Here is a 21,775-nt window from a genome sequence, read left to right as displayed (position 1 = left end):
AATCGAAACTGAGAGTTCAATCAATACATTTCAGACATCTCTCAATTGACTGTCACCATCATCATTTCACATACTGCTGTCTATTGCTGTTTAAAGTACAGGTGGTACTGTGAAGACAGACGGGCAGTTTTACTTGACAGCATTCCGTTATATTATTAAGCACCATGCCAATCCCATATGGTGAGGGTCGATCCCTACTCTGTGGTGCCTATAACAAATAGTATACGAAAAAATAATATTAAATTACGATACCTTTAGTATCAAGCAATCACTTATCTCCAGCAAGAGAAACCTATAGTGTGACTGTTAAAGGTCTTGAATGTTAGTTTCAGTAAGAGATTGCATTTTAGGCCTCTTTGATATGCAGACAGGTTTGAAACAAACGCATGCATGCACACACACTTTATTAGTATTATTTAATGCCATCTACGCACTGTCCTGCAGCGAAAAGGATCAATAAGAATCTATACAAAAATCAAACAAGCACAATCAAGACCAACAATCAAAAGCAACAGATTAACATAATTGAAAACTCAAAACTTTAAACAATCTTTATGAAAACAGATCACACCGACTGATGCTGAAAAGATAAGCGTCTTTGGAGACAGAATTCCATAAACAAGGCACCACCACTGCTTAGAGGTCCCAATCCACCATATTAAGTGCAAACATGTTTGATTGTGCTCAGAAATGCACCAGAAGCCAGTCCAGTTCTTTAAGCACTAGTCTAAATTTGTTCCCAACATCCAGTCTGGTCATAGCAGCTGTATTCTGAGCTAACTACAGTTTCACATAGCATTTAAGGGTAGTCCCAAATATAATGCTTTAGTCAATTTTAAATGTTACTATAGATTACCATGCCCAGGCAATCTCTGGCCAGAACTGGCATGCCAGCTTCAGCAGATGGAAGATGTTCTTCACTACAGAGGCTCTTGGGGCTGAGGTAACAAAGCTTGATTCTAGGAGCCGCCCCACCCCCAGCTTTGCTGCTATAGGTCTTAGGGGGATTCATTCCTGTCCAGAACAGGATGAGCATCATTCTCCCAGTGGTTGCTCAAAGGCACCAATATCACTTCTAAGGTCGCTACCAGAAGAGGCCACTTTGAACAATACTGCTGATTTATTTTCACAAAAATAATGCAGCGGTTACACAGGTGGAATCTACGCACATATAAAAAACGCATTAAAAATGCTTTAAAAAAAAAGTTTTGAAAAATACATTGATATTTCCATAGCTCACTGTCACTATCTAGTGTCACATTTGTATAATGAACTTCTGTTGTTGTTGTTTAGTCATTTAGTCATGTCCAACTCTTCGTGACCCCATGGACCAGAGCACGCCAGGCACTCCTGTCTTCCACTGCCTCCTGCAGTTTGGTCAAACTCATGCTGGTAGCTTCAAGAACACTGTCCAACCATCTCATCCTCTGTCGTCCTCTTCTCCTTGTGCCATCCATCTTTCCCAACATCAGGGTCTTTTCCAGGGAGTCTTCTCTTCTCATGAGGAACTTTACAACACACTTAAAATGTCTTATTTGTAGCTGTATAGCTTGAGGAGATTTCACCCCTCCCATATCCAAGAATTTGCTGGTGTTCTCTGCTGATTTTCCAGAGAGGAGGGGTGGCTTTCTGCTCTCTACTTATTCCGCTCCAGCCTCACATCAAAGTGTCAGAGAGAGAGAGACTGAGTGTTAGAGAGAGATCGTGTGTATAGATAAGGTTGCTGCTAAGAGCAGCTGCAGACACTCAGTGCAGTTCAGCATTTTTCATTTAGACCTCATTTAGCTCTGTATATAGTTGTGTATTATAGTTATAGATAGAATAAAGAAGATATTCTACAGAGCTGCTCTCCGAGTCGTTTATGCTCTGCTATACTCTGCTATACTCTGCTGTGCGACGACTATCTTCTTGTGGAAGTGAATCCAGTGCTCACAACTCTAAGCTGTGAGTCCACAGCACTTTGACCTGTTCCTGTGCAGAAGGTGGTCTCTGGAAGTGCTACCCAGCTTGCCTAGCCCAGTCGGGGCTGAAGTGGATGAGTCCAGTTGGTGGCACTGGCTCAAGGGCGATGCTGACATCGCTGAGTCCACAATGTTGCCATCAAGTGGTTGTGGCACTTTCTACCATGTTTTTCCATCACTTTTTATGCCTCAGAAAATCCAGTTTTCTTTTCTGGAAGTAGATATGTTCAGTTGTTGCTATTTATTGCAATATACTCACTTGCTCTGTGGTGGGTGATTAAGGTGCATTTATTGTAACGTTATCAGACATCCCTGTTTCCCAGGGACAGTCCCCAAATTTACAAATCAGTCCCCTGACAAAATCCATCTATTTAGTAGGAAGTTGAAAAGTGTCCCTGGATTCATTGGGGGCGGGGGGAATCTGGTAACCTTAATTTATTGTGCAAAGGGTACCTACGGGCATCTACCCAAATGCGAGGCAGATCTGCACAAAAGGCAGGCACCCCGGAAGTGCCCAAAGACTCTGCTAGCCTGACCTCTTTGGAGGACCACAGCAATTGCCCATCCCAAACTTAGAACACTTCATAGTGTATAGGAAGAATCATAATACAAATCCAAAGAAGAAATCTGTGTCCATATAGAGAGGGGCATTCCAAAGACGATCACTCCACCTCAGTTCTTCACCCCTTAAACAAGCAACATATCTAACACAGTGGTACCTCGGGTTACGAACTTAATTCATTCCAGAGGTCTATTCTTAACCTGAGGTACCACTTTAGCTAATGGGGCGTCCCGCTGCCGCCGCCACGTGATTTCTGTTCTCATCCTGAGGTAAAGTTCTTAACCCGATGTACTACTTCTGGGTTAGCAGAGTCTGTAACCCGAAGTGTTTGTAACCCGGGGTACCACTGTAATTTATTGAGATTAACAAGCAGGGTATATGAAACCATTTGGAAGAAACAAAAACATGCCTAAATGACTGCTATAAATCCATTATTGCTTTCCCCGTTTCCAGTGGCTGCTCTTTCTCTCACTTGGTAATCTTCCAGTGCCGAATGTATTAGTTTCTGTCTTATTCTTAATGGCAATTCAGCCCAGATCAATTGTTAGCCCAGTCTCCGAGTATGAGTTGGCATGAGCAAGCAATATTTTATTGCGGAAGGCGGGATGTCCTTGATGAGAATGATTCCCAGCTGCCGGGCATCAATCATACCTTCACAACTCTGGTTTTGGGGGAAGTAGCCACACTATGGGAAGTCCCAGAGGCCTGCCAGGATGCCACAGATAATACACTAGTCCCTAGTTAAACTAATAATGTTCCACTTGCACATCACAAAAACAGACTGCCATCTCTTGACACACAATAGAAAACAGCCAGCTAAGGCTACCTAAAAACATGTCGGTGCTAAGGTTTTGGACTCCCAGTACCCAAAGAAGAATAATACCATATGAAACAGGAATCATTCGTTATGCTATATATTATTATACAGTTTATCAAACATAAAATCAAATAAACATACAAGTACAATATAGTACTATTAAGGTTGTCTTTAATAAATCATCCTTTCACCACTGAAGTCCATGTGGATTTTTTTTTTTAACCTGGATGAGTCTAAGCTACAGAGAAAGTTCAACTATTTCTTACCAGTAGGATCATTTTATTTTTAAAGTTGGCCATGCTTCCTTGCCTTTAACAGCTTCCTGACAAGGTTCAGTGGATGAAGTTTTCTATGCCTTTATCCCTTTGCCAGGAAAAGCTTTCATTGCCAAAATTTCTGTGTGTCAAGCAGCTGTCATAGGTCTAGGAACCTAGCCAGGAAAGAAAGTTGGCAACCCATTTCTGCCAGACCTTTCCCTCATTTTCTAGAGTAGATGTGAGGAAACTTTTTTTTCCTATTCAAAGCCACTGACCCACAGCAGAATCAACACTATCTTTAATTGTGCTCTTCATTGTTAAATATTCTTAATTCTATTAAAATACCATAAACAAATATAAAAGTCTACAAAGATAATACTAGGGTGTTGCCATCTTGGAGTGCCTCTCAGTAGCAGTGCCCAACCAGCCACTAGCAGGAGTTGGGGTTTATTTTGCTTTTTTTTAAAAAAGTGCTGGTACCCCTATTTCCATAAAAGTGCCATGGGTACCCATATGAAATAGGCAGCAAATTAAGAGGCAATTGTGAGTACTGTCACACACACAAAAGCAGCGTTAGTCAATTGCCCTTCCCTCAGAAAAGATCAGCAGGGCTGGGGGTGGCATTGGGTGCCACTTCTGGAATATGTGCCCACAAGAATGATGCCTACCAGCTGTTCTTTAAACCTGCTCTTCCTAATGAGGGGGGCATACAGTGGAAGATCTCCATTTGGGGGCCCTGAACTGTCATGGGGGCCTCTTCACAACCAGCAATGAGCTCTGTGTAACCACTGTTTTCTTCTTCAATGGGGTTGTTCCATGATAGATCACCACCATTTATTTATTTTTTTAAAAAATAAACTACTACAGCTCAGATTTTGATTAAAATTGCTGTACTGGATTATATCAGATGTCAAAGTTACTGGAGTGAATAACAATTTGGTAGGCTTTATAGTTTTTGAGTTGTGTGTGTGTGTGTGTGTGTGTGTGTGTGTGTGAAAATTAGGGAAATGTTCTAAGACATGCAAGATGCACTTTTTAAAGCACTGAGTATGTATTATAGTTTCTTTTGGGGCCCCTCCAGGATTAGGAGCCTTGAAACTTAAGCTTGATTAGTTTCATAGTAGTTCCACACCGGGGGCATACGTTAAGTTTTCTGAAAATGCCTAGGTGCAAGATGAAATTTAGCAAGGGGACAAATGTTCCCCAACCTAGAGGAATGGAAGCATAAAAAGTATGGCAGAAATCTCCGAAACATGTAGACTGTATCACCTAGACATGGATTCTGTATTGAAGTAAACACTTCTATAAGATATCTATTGGAGTTTTGGATACGTAACGTCACTCAGGAGGCTATTCACTATGTATGTACAGTCACATATGAATGCTGGGTTCTTAGCAACAAGTGCTGCCTGATTTGGCAAAAATGCTAAATTTTTGCTATTTCTTTGATACTACTTATTGCACTCAGCATGCCTCTCCTTTCTTTCAAGGACCTGGTGTCCACCTTCCCAGGCAATCTTCCTTCCAGATGAAAGCAGAGTCCAGTCCCAGACCTGATTTCAAGCATGATTTTAATCCCTCTAAAAGTTCTTGCATGCCTGAAACCGGAGTTACAGAATGTTCTAGAAAACACAGAAGGTTCTAGAAAGGACAATTTGAATTACAAACTGGGGGTCCAACCTATAAGCCAAAAGGCATTTAGTTTAGCTGATAGGGATAGGGCACGGAGGGAAGAGTCTTTACACCTTCTCTTTACAAAAGAACCATAACACACTGTTCCGTTTTATATAGCTCAGGAACCGAGGCTGACTGATTATGCTGACCATGCATAGCCAAAACAACAAACTGGAGTCGATCTCAGCCATCCCTGCAGGTGCCAAGAATTGGGCTTGGGATTTTGTGTGTGTAAAGCAGACAGCTTTACCGAGCTATAGCTTTCCCCATACGAATGAAGGATTGTGCATTCGTGCTGTTGCACTGATTTGTTTCCCCCCTGGATTGCATCCTTCTACTCCCTAACGTCAATCGTTATTTTCTTCAGTCTGTTTCTATTTCCTGGCTGCCAGAAAATCTTAACATCCCCTGAGGTTGCTTGTTTTTATAATATCTTATTCAGCATTTCTATAATATCCTATTCAGGTAGTCCCACCTGGATGGCGAGTGTATGTATGTGATATGACTTCCTTCATGCATTCAAAGGATGCAAGACAGGGCCAGAGGGTTGTGCCAGCTAACCCCACAATCATGACAACAGTACATAGCAATCAACCCATCCTCCACTGTGCATTCAGACTTCCACACCTACCAGTTCTCTGGACCAAAGCTGGCATAACCCAATAACCTCCTGACATGTACTTTCAACACACTGGTGGTAGTGATGGGGGACATGTGAACCTTCCTAGAGTCAACTGCAGCCTCCCTGTGGTGTTCTGAAACTTTTACAGACAAGAACCCTCCATTTTTAAATCATGCAATACATTAGTGGCATTCCCTGAAAGAAAATGAATAGATCATGAACCAATTTCCTTGTCATCTTCACCATCCACCCCTTCCCACTACACCAGGGGATAGGTGAGGAACAGAATTCAACTACTCTTGACTTGAGGAAACTTTGAGTCCACTAAGGAAGGGTGTGGGTGTCGGAGACTTCAAGGAACCTCTTGACTTGATTCTGGGATTTAGTCTAGTGAGCCACCATGGATGGCATATGCTGTCACAGAATTCTGACAAAGTAGGGGGAAAGAGTGTACAACAATGGCCGCTGCAATCAGCAAGCAGCATGAAGCCTCTGCATTGACTAGCCTTAGTATAAATACTAGGGGCCTGGCAGTCTGCCTTTGCCTTCTCAAAGCAATATTTGCTGCCTACAGACCCTAGGTCGCCCCCCCCCCCAATCTAAGGTCAAGCCTCCAGCTCCACTTCCAGCAACTTAACTCTTGGACTCTGGTCTAGAAAACACACCCGCCTAGTCAAAATTTAGTTATAGCTGATCCTGATGGGAGAATCTCCAGAAGGTTCCTATTCTGTAAAGGTAAAGGTACTCCTGACCATTAGGTCCAGTCGTGACCAACTCTGGGGTTGCGGCGCTCATCTTGCTTTATTGGCCGAGGGAGCTGGAGTTTGTCCACAGACAGCTTCCGGGTCATGTGGCCAGCATGACTAAGCCGCTTTTGGCAAACCAGAGCAGTGCACAGAAACGGTGTTTACCTTCCCACTGTGCTTTTGAACTGCGGAGCAGGGACCAAGCAATGGGAGCTCACCCTATTCTGTAGGGGTAGCCAATATGGTGCCCTCCAAATGTTGCTCTGCCAGCATGACCCAATGGTCAGGGATGATGGGAGTTGTAGTCCAACAACATCTGGGGTACCCCATGTTGGCCTTGTTGTGCTGGGTTACACCACTGTCTCTAGAAAGGACACTACTTTTTCTCTTTCCATGTTTGTTTTTCAGTAGTACAAGATCATGTTAGCACCAGCGCACCTCTGTTGGCACCTACTGGTGGACTGATGTCAAATTCTCTCAGACATACACAAATATAATGCTTTTTAGCATATCAAGCTAGCCATCTCTATGATGTAAAAAGCAAGCAGCCCATTTCAAATGCCTGTAGCTGTTGCTCGGGACAATACTGGTTTCATAAAACAGAATGCACACAAAAGAGCTGTATTTAATCTGACTCTGAAAGACCGTGGATACCGACCTGAGGCTCTAAACAATTTCACATGTTTTTAAAGAACATATTCTGACAGCAACAACTCCCTCTTGCTAGAGATACACAAACTTTCTGCCACAGAATCAGCCAGTTTACTTAACTCCGAGGCAATATAAATCACACAAAGATTGAATGGCCTTTCAGAACACCCTCTCTATTACAAGTCTCCTGTTCAAGGGAATAAACATGCAGATCAAACCATGCGGTCTTAATATGCCAGCAAAATGTATTTATTACAGCTATCATCTGTTTACTACAGGTGCCATCCAGTAGGATGTTGCTGCCATCCAAAAAAACAAACACAAAAGGCCTGTGACTGTCTGTACGACCCTGAGCTCTGTCTGCCCTTGGATGTCCTGGCCATATGCCTGTTTGTGATAGAAGCAGCCTCTTTAATTGAACCTAGTTTAACGTATGGATACTAAAGACCCACGTTTCTTCCAAAGAACTCAGAGCAGCTTACATATGGTTGCCACACGGTCTACAAGGGTTGAACTTGTTTAGTTAGCAATAGAAGCACTTGGCCATTTACAAAACGTTATAGCGAAATAGATCCTCTGCTCATTTAGATTCAATGGCAGAGAGAAGCACATGTTCAATTATCTCATTAATTCCAACTACAGGATCTCAAATGACACATACCACTATCTTTCACTCCTAATGATGGAATAAGCACCTCACAACCTGATTCAATTCAGAATTGGGCTTGAAAACCAAGCTCCCCACACCGCAAGAAAGAAAGAAAGAAAGAAAGAAAGAAAGAAAGAAAGAAAGAAAGATTTATTCCAAGCCATATTCCTGATCTCAATAATATCAACTGCCCTTGGAGCTCCAACTCCACAGCCTGCTTCCCACTTATCAGATTGCTGGTAGCAGTGACATTTTCCAGGATACCTGGTGCCTGAAAAACTGCTGTTGCAGGGTTATAATTATAATTATTTTTTAACTCTGCATAGCACTCTTCATCCATAGAACTCAGGGCAGTTCAAGGTACCAGATAGGTGAGCGAGCATGAGGGATGAGTTTCTCAACAATCTGGATTACAATCTGAGATACAATCTGTGAAGATCTCTTGGATCATAACGCTCATCTCAGGACAGAACAAGTATTCTAAGAAGGGCGAGGAAACCTGTAGCTCTCCAGATGCTGTTTGACTGCAACTCCCATCAGCCCCAAACAACGTGGCTAATGGTCAGGGATGATGGGAGATGTGGTCTGCAACTTCTAGAGAGCCGCAGGTTCCCCAGTAAGTTGCCAATGTTAGTATTATGAATCAACAAATTGCAAACTTTAGCAACTTCACTACTCATTACCAACTCCACATAATTATCTTTCATTCATTTTTTTTTTAAATATTTATTGGGGTTTACAATAGAAATAAACATAATAAACATAATAAACAGTGTAACATATATCTTAACATAATTTCACATTTTCTTTGGACTTCCTCACATCTCCCGCTCCCACTTTCATCGTTATAACATTTTGTCAGCAATTTATTATCTTATTTGCATTCTTATATCCCATCTGTATATTTATAATCTTGTAATTCTCAAAAAAGTTCATATTTTCTCAATTTCACTTATTATCTTAAATCATCTAGTTTAGTGGTGCTCAATTATTTGTGATCTAGCATCCTGCTTAGCATTCACTCAAATTACAATGTTTTTGTAAATAATTCTTAAATTTCTTCCAATCCTCCTCCATCTTCTCTTCTCCCAGGTCACGGATTCTGCCGGTCATCTCGGCCAGTTCCATATAGTCTATCAGTTGCATCTGCCATTCTTCCAGTGTGGGTAGATCTTGAGCTTTCCAGTGTTTTGCAAGAAGTATCCTTGCTGCTGTTGTTGCATACATAAAAAATGTCTGGTCCTTCTTTACCACCCCTTGGCCGACAATGCCCAAAAGAAAGGCCTCTGGTTTCTTAGTGAAGGTATACTTAAATACCTTTTTCAGTTCATTATAAATCATTTCCCAGAACGCCTTCACTTTAGGGCAGGTCCACCAGAGGTGAAAGAATGTTCCTTCACTCTCTTTACATTTCCAACACTTATTATCAGACAGGTGGTAAATTTTTGCAAGTTTGACTGGGGTCATATACCATCTATATATCATTTTCATTACATTTTCTTTCAAAGCATTGCATGCAGTAAAGTTCAATCCAATACTCCACAACCTTTCCCAGTCCTCAAACATAATATTATACCCAATGTCCTGTGCCCACCTTATCATAGCCGATTTGACCATTTCATCTTGTGTATTCCATTTTAACAGCAAGTTATACATCCTTGAAAGTACCTTAGTCTTTGGTTCTAACAATTCTGTTTCTAATTTCGATTTCTCCACCTGGAACCCTAGTTTCTTGTCATTTTTAAAAACTTCTTTAATCTGAGCGTAATGTAACCAGTCTCGCACTTTATCCTTTATCTTTCATTCAAATAAGTAGGACTTTGCATGGGTTATTATCAGCAACTAAAGAACACATAATTTGTTAGCTGTTAGCCTCAATTTATTGTACTCTCTCTCATATCTTACTGCTATGATTTTAAATAATAAACGATTTCACATTATGACTTTTAATTAAATCACTCTAATAAAATGAATACTTTTAAACCATTTAACCAGCACAACCATTAATCTTCACTTGCCCTAAACAGAACCGGATACGGCAATGAAATGGCTATTCAGTCTTCACAAATAGCAGCAGATGATGTAGCTGACAGGAAAAGATGCAAGAAAAACAGTTTACAGACTGGAAGAAAAACAAACATAGAAACAGAAACCCAGTTCTTGATATTGAGGCCTTTTTTTACCTTATTAAACCGGGAGTGGCTATCAATCAACTCAAGACAAAGACATATGACACAGCCTCCCTTGAGGCACAGGTAACTTTGTTCTGTCTTTGACCTGGAAGCAACTGAGTGAACCCATCACACATGATGCAGAAACACAGGTGATGATAAATAAAAGCCAACCTCAGAGCAGCAAATCATGAAGACACATTTAAGCACTCCAATCATGCAGACACCTATGAGGGTGGGCACTTCAAGCCCAAAGAGACTTTTATTATTTATTCTGCATGGCATACAAGAGGGCACTGGTGCAAAATTGGGAGGTTTCAGCGCCAGAACTGCAACAGCTTCAAAATGAAGCATCACACAGCTCCATCGATTAAATCTGCAGCCTCACAGATCAATCAGCGAAAGCTGCAATTGATTAATATCCCAATTAAGCCTATTAAAACTGCATCCCTATTATGGGCATCCTGAGATTCAAATCACATGAAAAGGATTGTGCACACTGTACTTAATTTAATGAATTAGGCAAATTAATAACTGGGTGAAATTTACACGTTGGCAGACTATAGCCACAGACATATTTAGACTCTGCTAAGGAGCTATGTTAACATCAGTTCCAATATAGTATAATAGTGATTTCGGGTTTTAAACAGAATGCTTCAAGCTGGATAAAAACAAGTATCAAGAAGGTATTTACTGTAGTCCTATATGGGGGATAAAGCAGCTCCCCTTATTTAAGTCATGCTCCTACTACTCAAATGTTAATATGGTACCCGGTAATAAGGGCCGACCATCAGTCTAACCTTTGACTTATCTCTAGCATGAGGAAAGTCTGCAGGTCACAACTTGATAGGTGCATCCTTCACATTTACAGAACAGTGGCGCTGTGGTCTAAACCACAGAGCCTAGGGCTTGCCAATCAGAAGGTCGGCGGTTCGAATCCCTGCGACGGGGTGAGCTCCCGTTGCTCGGTCCCCGCTCCTGCCAACCTAGCAGTTCGAAAGCACGTCAAAGTGCAAGTAGATAAATAGGTTCCACTCCGGCGGGAAGGTAAACGGCATTTCTGTGAGCTGCTCTGGTTCGCCAGAAGCGGCTTAGTCATGCTGGCCACATGACCTGGAAGCTGTATGGCGGCTCCCTCGGCCAGTAAAGCGAGATGAGCGCCGCAACCCCAGAGTCATCCACGACTGGACCTAACAGTCAGGGGTCCTTTTACCTTTAGCCATGTCTGTGGCTGCTGAGAAGCCCTTGTAGGAGAACACCATGCTTAAACTGGCTCTAAATCTACCAAACTCAGATTCTGAAGCAGACTCGCCTGATTCAGTCCGGAAGGATCATGACCTGGACCAGGTCACGAGGCATTCTGAGTGCTGCAGCAGTGCCTCTGTTCCTATAAAACATATTTCTTGTCATGACAGGTAAACCAAACACTCACAGCCTGGAGCGTTTAGCTAGTGCATGGGGCTCCTTGTCACTGCACACTGCAAACCCATATGAGAGCAGCAGGACTTGATAACATTGCATTGCTCTTAGGAGGAACTACACAGGAACAAAAAACAACAACCCATGGCTGCATTATTAGGGGCAGCCATTCCACCCGAGAACAACAGGTCATTAAAACCCATCACTCCCAGGTGGACTTGTTGCATTGCATTCAAAGCAGGCAGCAGCAAGGAACTCTGCATGCTGGCTGCTCCAGGCTGTGGGTGGCTAGATTACCTGTTTAAACTTTTTAAAAAGAAATGTATTTTATAGGAACAGAGGCAGAACAGCAGTCCTTGGACCACCTCATTGAATAGTTTTTTTAAAAAAACTATACCACGGGTTTTTCCCCTTTTGGGTTCTGCACATCCTGTTTTCCCTAAAAAAACCCATGCAGAACCAGGAAGGAAAGGATTTAGTCTTGTTTTCATGCAGAACTGAAACAGACTGGAATTTCATGGATCGGACCTTCCCTGTTGCCCAGCAGGTGTAGGGTGCCCACCCACAGCCCTGAAACATTAACGCAAAATTGCTTCCTTAATGTAAGTGCTAGGCTTAAGGATGACCCACAGTTTGCAAAAAGCATGTAGTATCATTGACTTAAGGCTTCCGAGCCCTTAGAAAGATTTGGGGCTACTGGAAATATTTTTGAAGAACACCCATACCACCTCAAAACCTAACCCTTCAAAAATGAATGAATGTATGTATTTTGAAAAGGGAAACAGGTTGGAGACTGAGGGTTGAAACCCTGAAGAAAAACCTAACTGCAATCAGACAAGAAAATTAATTATTTTAATTTGAATCTTAAATGGCTGAAATTGCTAGTTGAAACCATAGGAAACAGTTCCTGCTGACAAATGAGTAGGTGGAGTTCTCAAGACCTGGGGAAATGCTGTTGCTGTTTGGAGGGAGAGAGCTGGCTGCTGATCTGCTTTTGAGCTCCTGTTCCAGGAAGATTACAGGTAAAAATATTACATAGGTGAACATTTAGAATTGCTCAAAAATTGTTCTTACTGAAGTCCAAGCCACTCTATGAAAAAAATGCCTACTACAAAACAGCTACAAATGAATCAGCAAACCTCTATCGATATCTGTGATGAAACATCGGTTGGATCATGAAACTTTGTTGGAAGAAGCCTTTTGCACATGGTCAGAGGCTCTCTCCTTTATTACTGATCAGCTCCAGCTGAAATTCCAGCACTGAAAGCAATCTCTAGAGACGGATCTGTATGAGTACTGGCTCAAATTCAGTTCTGCCATAACAGTGCTTTGGTGGCCAAGCAGCAATTTGAACCGAGGTCTCCAAAGATTAAGTCTGGCACCGATCCATTAAGGTAAAGGTAAAGGGACCCCTGACCATTAGGTCCAGTCATGGCCGACTTTGGGGTTGCGGCGCTCATCTGGCTTTATTGGCCAAGGGAGCTGGCGTACAGATTCCAGGTCATGTGGCTAGCATGACTAAGCCGCTTCTGGCAAACCAGAGCAGCGCACGGAAACGCTGTTTACCTTCCCGCCGGAGCGGTACCTATTTATCTACTTGCACTTTGACGTGCTTTCGAACTGCTAGGTTGGCAGGAGCAGGGACCGAGCAATGGGAGCTCACCCCATCGCGGGGATTCGAACCGCGGACCTTCTGATCGGCAAGTCCTAGGCTCTGTGGTTTAACCCACAGCGCCACCTGCATCCCACCGATCCATTACACAGAGGCAAACCCAGATTTGTCACTGAGTCCCTGCTTAATAGTTATGGTATACTCAGTTACATTCACCTTTTGCATTCTGAGGTGTGCACCTAAGATAATGTGTGATATAGCCCACCTGGGAGGCTAAGGCCAGGGTTAGCCAACATGCTGCCCTCCAGAAATTGTGGACTATTAGTCTCATCATCCCTGATCATTGGCCATACTGCCTGGGGCTGATGGAAGTTGTGGTCCAAAATATCTGGAGGGTATTTATTTGGCTACACTCCAGTTAAGGCCAACATTCAGACATGGCTGTATGTGGTCTCTTGGATGCCACCCAATAATATACTTTACTGTCTGAAATGGATCCCAAACCCAACCTACTCACCTACCCTCACATACTTTAAAAAGTCTTTCTGCCCTATTCAAACAGCAATTCCTATCTTCATCCCCCACCGCCCGCTGCATGGTGTCCTCAGAAGTAGGCCCCTTCATGTTGCAGCATGGCAAGGCATGCAAATCTTAAGACGAAGGAATCCCTGGAGCAATTTGAAACATGGGAGTGGAAAAACAGCAGATTCATGCACAGTCCTGGTTGGCACTGAAATTGAACGAGTTTTCCATTCTGATCTCCAGTGCAACATGTATAGGGTTTTCACTGGAGAAAAACCAAGGGATAAAAAAAGGATGCCGTGGTGTGCCCACAGAGAATCATGGGCGACAGCAGCTTCCGGTGTTTACCACACATTCAGGCTGTGTGTCACACCAGTCTTCTTTCCATTTGGACTCACTCTCGAAAGCAAAATGCTGAACGGCAGCATCTGTAAACACCTGACAAGGCTAACCAGACAAGCACTTGTAAGTATCCATTGAGGTGAAAGCAGCAAGGGAAATGAAAAGCACAACCAGGTGTGCGGGGAAAGATGAAGATTGAACTAATTATCCCAGCTGTTTATTTGTGGAGAGGAAAATCATTTTGGTAAACAAAAAGCCCAGACACCCTAAGCATCTGAATGCTGAGGAACTGCTCCATGGGAAACCCATTACTTATTAGGTGGCTGGTACCGCAGGAGGCTTTTAAGCCTGCTAAGTCAGCCAAAGGGTCCCTTAAAGAGAAAAGTGATGCTGACTCCATTAAAAAGCAGGATAAGGAAACCTTGCAAGTCCAAGTTCGCTCATAATACTGCTTAGAGACAACCGTCCTTGCTGTGTCCTTTTAAACATTTTTTAAATATATGATGACGGGGGAAATGTGTTATTCCAAAGCCATCTTTGACTTGGGCACAGGAAAAGCAAGTCTGTTGAATCAAAGACTGGGGAGTGCATGCTTTGAATATAGAAGGATGCAGGTGCACTCGTGGGCATCTCCAGTTTAAGAAGGAACAGGTAAAGACCCTGTACCTGAGCCCAGAGTTTTGGGTTAAGCAAACAAGTATTGTGATGACCAGGCAGCTTTCCATGGTCCTACGAAGAGGCTCAACTGCATGCCTATCCGCAAGGCTACTAGGGTGTGTGACACCCCCACACCATCAAAATCACTATGCGACTATTCTAACACTCCCTTCCTTCCCTGCCCCTCCACCCCACCTCATCTCCCGGGCAGTCTATAGTATCTGTAAAATCAAATTACAAAGCATTTTCTTTGAATCACTTCAGGCTGCAGGAAGAGGGAACTGCTAGCTGAGTGCTTGTCTAAGTTCAGGGCACAAAAGAACTAGCCTCCAACTCATTTATTTATTTTTTAAGAAGAAAGCATTTCCCACTTGTGATTACACCACAACCTGTCCTGACTACATCCTTTCAAAGCTGCTGGAGGAAGAAATGAAAACCAGGGGCTGGGGCTGCAAATACTCTGCCCTAAAAAATAATAATAGTAATAACCACATTCCCATACAAAGGATACCCAAGTTGTGCATATGTGCATGGGATGAACTGGATCGTATTTGAAGCACAGGAACGCAGCATTTGATTTGAAAAAGTATTATATGTTTTGGACACAATCCAACCGAAGTTGAGCATTCTGAAGTCTCAATGATTTCGGCTGAAATGGACAACTCTTCTGCTGAAATCAATGGATCTTGTTAACTAGAACTTGCACACTGAAACTTCAGTATTTAGGAGGACCTCAGGAGCTCACTCCTTTGTGTGATGATCGGTTTCCATTATTTCTAAAGTGCAATAGTATTTTCCTCTGGCACCTACAAACATATGGTTCATAATCTTTCATAGTCTACTGTGGGTGAGCCACACTTTCTTAGGGCTCTTTGGTCATTTTGTGATTAAGAAATGCTTAATTCAGTAATCTAACATATTAGATGGCCCTTTTTTGGCCCAATGGGCAATATCGATATCTTCCCTCACCATGTGGACCAACTTCAGCAGGTGGGCGGGGCCACCCACTTATCAATCATTTGATATCACGATGACATTAGGTGTCTCGTTCACCTGTCAAGTTGGCCTGCAACATGTGGGGAGGGGTCTGCTTTGCCTGCACATTCTCTGAGCTATTTTCAAACAAATGGCCTCATGAGCTGATTTGGGCCAAGATTGAGCCACAGGCCAGAGGTTCTCTACTCCTGAGATACCTTATGCTAAATTTGAACAAGTAATCTTCATAAGATTGTAAATCTATCTTTATTTTTATTTTTTTGCAATAACCCACCAATTCCGTAATTGTTAATACTGTGCACAATTTATTGCAGAATTCAGTGCAAAGTTTATAATCATGGGATAAATAAGATTTCTAGGTTTGTGACCACTGTAAGAGTGCTTCTAGATGGGGGTTTAATATTGCTTATGGGTAATATCACAAATGGATAAGCAACATGAAATTATGAACTATTCCCTGGAAAGAGTAAATCCAGATTAAATGGGGGGTGGAATATAGGTTAGCATTTGGTGACAGTGGCTTCATGTACATGCTGCACAGAACGTGCATGCATGAGGAGCACCAGATGCCACAATAAACAACCCAAAAACTTATCAAGCCACCTTTCTGGTTTCCGAGATTTTACCTGTCGTTGCCCATTTAACGTCAAAGCACGTCTGGCTCTATCAGAAGACAGAGTGAGGCGGCTGCTTCAGGCAGCTGATTTTGGGTGTCATGAAATGGCAGCCAGTTGTTAGCTGTTTCATGTATTGTTATTGCAAAAATGTGGTGAGGTGCAAAGTATCTTGGGCATGCAATGTAAAAGGACCCTGTGTCAAATTATATTTCTTGTGGAGTTTTGCACCAACCGGAGCGCCTTTGTTTTTGATGAGTCCCTTTAAAAAGTGATCCATGGAATAAGAAGTATCCATCTATCGCCATTGCTGACTGAAAACTGGAATTGTTAAATCTCATCTCATAATGGCTGAGGGTTACTGGACAGGCTAGTTGAAAAGATCTGAGTGACTAACAGAGCAGACCTTGCACCAAGAGCTGCAGCAAAAGGAAGGGGAGAAAGGAGCATTATTACACTTAACAACACCAGCTGGTGAGTTTTATGAAGCAATGACTGACTGGCAAGAAGAAGAGCTGGGCTTTAGCCTGCAAAGCTTTTATGTTTATGTTTGATTGATGACGTACCAGTCTAGGGATTAGCTTCTTGCAGTTCAAAATCCTGAACTGCAATACTTTTAAACAATGCCAGCTTTGTTTCGTTCCTACTTGTGATTGACTGCTGTACGCTGAGAATGAAACTCAAGCTAGCATATAACTCGGCATGAACTAAATCTGCTCCATGTGGGAGAAAATAGATTGATTTAGTGTGCAGCACACGTCTCTCTCTCTCTATCTCTCTCTCTCTCTCTCTCTCTCTCTCTCTCTCTCTCTCACACACACACACACACACACAGAGAGAGAGAGAGAGAGAGTGTGACGCATACAACTGACTAGGCAATTTGTTGTCCATGTTAGCTTTGGATTAGCTAAACTAAGCCTAAATCTCTCTCTCTCTCTCTCTCTCTCTCTCTCTCTCTCTGTGTGTGTGTGTGTGGTGATGTTTTGGCATTTTGAAATGGGATGAGTAGGAGTCGGGACAGCTGGCGTCCGTTCTTAGCTCCACCCCTGAGTCACTGTGTGGTAATAGGCATGTTCGAGTCATATAAAAATTAGCAACGGCTATACTAATGAAATTGTATGCTTTGAAGATGAAATCTGGAGTAGAACTTTACATCTATCCTGGATTGTCATGGCAAGATTGCTAACTGGCCAGAATTTTACCTGCCTGGCCACAATTTCATCCTCCTGGCCAGAATAAGAGGGTGTAAAACCTAAAAGAAAAGATCCATCATTGGGTGGTTTTGTTATTTTCCTATTTTCCATAAGATATGTTTCCCTTCCCGCCAAAATAAATAAATAAATAGGCTCTTCAAAGGGACACTTTGCCATTACATTTTAAAAGCTGCTCCCCTAGGGGGAAACCGCACTTTGCAAAGCCTCAAATTGGATTAGACCTTAGATCCTTAACAAGCAAAATCAACTGCCTCACTCAGGAAAATGCATTCTGTGCATTCTCACAATCATTATGCCAGAGGTGCCAAAGAATTTTAGGAAGCCAGAAACTCTGGAACAAAATGCAGCAGCCTTGTAGGCAGGGCAGCAGAGAATGGGGGTGCACTTGTGGATTTGCATTTCATCATTACTCCCTCAAATAATGAACTTAGTGTCCCCATGCCAACAGGATCGAAGACAAACCAGCCACTGAGAAACAAGGAGGAGGCATCACTATGTCTGGGAATAGTAGAACCCCAGTCTACAAAATCACTAAAAAACCAAGAACAGACCCTTAAAAAAACCCAAACCCAATGAGGACAACCTCCCCGCCCCCCATGTCCCAAACAGCTCAATGGGGACTCAAAATGGCCATGGTTGCCAAGATCCGTGGAATGTTGTCTGCCAACTGGAAAAGGAAAAACAGAAAAGCAGGGTGGGAGGAGATGATAACCCGGCTTGCTTGAGCACCAAATAGCTTGAAGTATCCCAGAGGAAGAAATGGATGGCTGGCTCTGTAAACAGGAGCAGTGCTGTTAGGGGAAGTGATCCCATTTGTCCACTTATAGTTCTCTCTCCCTCCCCACCACCGCCCCAATACACAGTGTGTTCCAAGGGATATAGCACTCAAGAGATTTGACAACTTAAGGTATTTGGTCTCAACCAGAACTGTGGGCTTTTTACAGCTTCTTAAACTATCTCATTGTGCAATTTCAATTTACCAGCTCCGTGCAATGATGAATGAATTAAACCTTGCATAGCATTTTGCACTAAAAGCCCTATAGAAATGCTAACAGATATCTATAAATAACTTCTGTTTTGTGTGTTGAAGAAAGCAATTAAAGAAGAAGAAGAAGAAGAAGAAGAAGAAGAAGAAGAAGAAGAAGAAGAAGAAGCAGCAGCAGCAGCAGCTAAATCTTTAGTTCTGGGGGGCTGGGGTAGCAGGGGAAGAGTTTGAAGCAAAACTGGATAATCTCATTTCTGATTTCATAATCTCACTTCTTCCTACTATGGCTGAGAGGGACATTTTCCACTGTATTCCAGAAAACAGCATCTGGGCAGCTTGTTTCCATCTCAGTGTGACTTCATTAGATTACTGAGATGTAACATGTCACTCACCAGCCCAATATATTTTGTCTAAAGCAGAGCCCAACTCCCACCACGGCCAACACTTTAAAGAGTCTTGTTGTACTATTCAGACTTTCATTTCCTGCCCTTATCTATATGCTCCCTCAGGGTGCAACCCAAAGAATGGTGCTTCACCTGGGGCATGATAGGGCTGGTCCTGCCCTCCCTCCCACCCTTCTGAGGAGCAACAGCTTCAACTAGTACTACCCCGCTTGCTAAGCGCTCACTATAAACCAGTAAATGCACTTCATTAGAATGGATAGGTGGTTGGTCTGTGTACGTAGGGAGCATCACAAAGGACACTGCAATGTGTCAGCATATGCCTCTGCAGGACTGCTGAGTATTTGAGTGGACAGGCTTCGCCCTCATCACAACAGTACTCCCACTTTTAGATCACCCACTAAACTGGGCAGCCGCTATTCTTTTATATGGGAGAAGAGTGCATTAGGATAATTCCCAGCTCCAGTGACTGAGATCTGGGGCTCTCCTACTTGTTATGAACATCTGCCTGCAACAAGAGTCCACTCATTCACAGCCCTTAGCCTACAGCTTTTGGGAGGGTTGGAGAAGAGTTGGTGGAGGCTCTCTCCTAAGACAAGGTTTCCCAGAATATATCAGGCATCTCCTTGCACCATTAGCTTCAGGGATTTACTCCTGCTCGCTCTCTCCACTCAGTTTGTCCACGTTCTAGTTACTCACTGAAATAATAGGGAGAGTGATATAAATGGACCACATGGGTGGGGGCAGCAGAGAAACTAAGTCACTCAGTGGTTAAATGACTTTCACAAGAATATGCTGAAGGTCATTCTGTTGTCTCTTTTCCTGGCTGACCCTCCATCGCTTTTTTACTTAGTGCTGTGCCTAATTCAATGTTTACGCTTTACCTTTTTATTGTATGTCAAGTATTTTTTATAATATTCTGTATAGAGTTAATAACAACAACAAAAGTGAGAGATTGATTCCGTAAATGAGAGACCTAGCCCTCAAATAGGATTACTATACACACACACACACACACACACACACACACACACCATTTCACTAAATTCAGCTGGGGGACTGAGATGCATAAAGAAACTCTTTGAAGGCCTGGCTCACACAAGCACATCTACATTCCTTGAACGCTTGTTTCTCATTACGGCTAAAGTAGGTTCCAGGACAGGGGTAGGCAACCTAAGGCACAGGGGCCGGATGCGGCCCAATCGCCTTCTCAATCCAGCCCGTGAATGGTCTGGGAATCAGTGTGTTTTTACATGGGAAGAATGTGTCCTTTTATTTAAAATGCATCTCTGGGTTATTTGTGGGGCCTGCCTGGTGTTTTTACATGAGTAGAATGTGTGCTTTTATTTAAAATACATCTCTGGGTTATTTGTGGGGCATGGGAATTCGTTCATTCCCTCCCCCCAAAAATATAGTCCAGCCCATCACATGGTCTGAGGGACGGAGGACCGGCCCACGGCTAAAAAAGGTTGCTGACCCCTGTTCTAGGGCATTGGTCTTCGAGTGGTGGGCTGGCTGGGACCCACTATGAAATCACTGCCGGATCCAATGTGGGTTGCAATAGCAGCACTTCTGCCCTATATGGCAAAAGAGAGAGAGAGAAAAGACATGGGTCCCCCAATGCATGTCTGGGTTAAAGGTAAGTCCCAGGTCCAAAAAGGTTGAAGACTACTTCTCAAGACTACAAAAAGTTTTCCCGCAATATAGCTGTTCATCTTTAACGTGTTACACCAACACTTTTAGTGACTATGAACCATCACGTGGTGACTATTGGTCGTCTACAAACTGCCTCAGTTCGAAAGTATCATGATTCAGCCGACTTGGGCTGAGTAAACTCTGATGGCTTACCATGTGGTAATATGGTAAACGAATAAGCATGTATGAACTGGCTTTAGATTACAACCAGTAGAGAACTGAGAATTAGTAATTTCAGGCTACCAGAGGCTCACAGGAAAAGGGGGTAGGGCACTTGTTTTATGATAGTATATTGGGGGAAAGAAACAGAGAAACCTGCCTTATAGCCTCAGATCTTAGCTCAGTGTTGTCTATGCTGCCCGAGCAAAGCCCTTCATTCAGACAGGTGCCTTCTCCAGCTAAGGATCTAATTGGAGACCTTTTGCATGAAAAGCATGTGCACGGTCACTGAGCTGTGGCCCTTCCCCTGGGGATGCCCCTTGTGACTAATCATGATCATAGCATGCTTAGTAGCACACCAGCTCAGCAATGTTATATTTATGTATACACCTCTTCATGCGTTCGGCAACGGTTATCAGCAAAAATGCTAGGGTTTCATTATATCATTCATTTGCTGCAAACCAGCTAGATCTCGCCGCAGGAAGCGAAACCAACTGAGAGGTTCTATTGTTTTCCCCCACAATGGCATTCCTTTGGGGGGTGGGGAGGACCTGAATGAAACCGAACCTCTATAAAAGTGTGTGCAACCTTGAGAATTCCAGTCCTGCCCCTTCCCTGCAAAGGTGCAAGAAAGCTTAAATGTCTGCCTTGAAGAATCACAACAGAATGGTTGCAAGTTTGAAGATCCTTGCTAAGTCCACATGATTTTGGCATGCCCGCCCACGCTCCCCACCCATACTGGTGAGGTTCTCATGCAGATGGATATTTCGAACCTAGCACCCTGAAGGCAACATGATGCAAGAGGGAAGAAGAACAGGGAAATGAAACGTGTGCATAAACACCAAGCATATACAGGTATAACAGTAGCAGCATTTACATCTGACTTCCAATACTGTAGATTTACTGGGGACGCTTTTTAAAATTTTATTTTTTTACCACGCTCCTTTATAAAAGGCTACCGTACTTCCTGACTTGTATGCTAGTGGAAAAGCATTGCCATTATGTGTTGCAACAGGAGGAAAGAGGCAGAGAGGGCAATGGTTAAATTT

At 43.0% G+C, this 21,775-nt stretch overlaps 1 protein-coding gene across 7 annotated transcripts in view; it reads right to left on the bottom strand.

Annotated features, from left to right (window-relative positions):
- PSD3 (pleckstrin and Sec7 domain containing 3) overlaps positions 1 to 21,775 on the bottom strand; it is a 158,915-nt gene that overhangs the window by 34,657 nt on the left and 102,483 nt on the right. Inside the window, exon 10 of one of the 7 annotated variants that reach the window (XM_080986707.1) lies at positions 12,363 to 12,531. The exons of the other annotated variants lie outside the window; for them this stretch is intronic. Within the exon in view, the coding sequence (XP_080842833.1) occupies positions 12,394 to 12,531 (138 nt within the window). The 3' untranslated portion in view covers positions 12,363 to 12,393. Of the gene's footprint in view, positions 1 to 12,362; positions 12,532 to 21,775 lie in introns of those variants that run through there. 7 annotated transcript variants of the gene reach the window in all.

The sequence above is a fragment of the Podarcis pityusensis genome, assembly GCF_964106645.2.
Source record: "Podarcis pityusensis genome assembly, chromosome: 17".
NCBI classification, from domain to species: domain Eukaryota; kingdom Metazoa; phylum Chordata; class Lepidosauria; order Squamata; family Lacertidae; genus Podarcis; species Podarcis pityusensis.
Note: the sequence above shows the minus strand (reverse complement) of the source record. Positions and strands in the feature narration are given on the sequence as shown.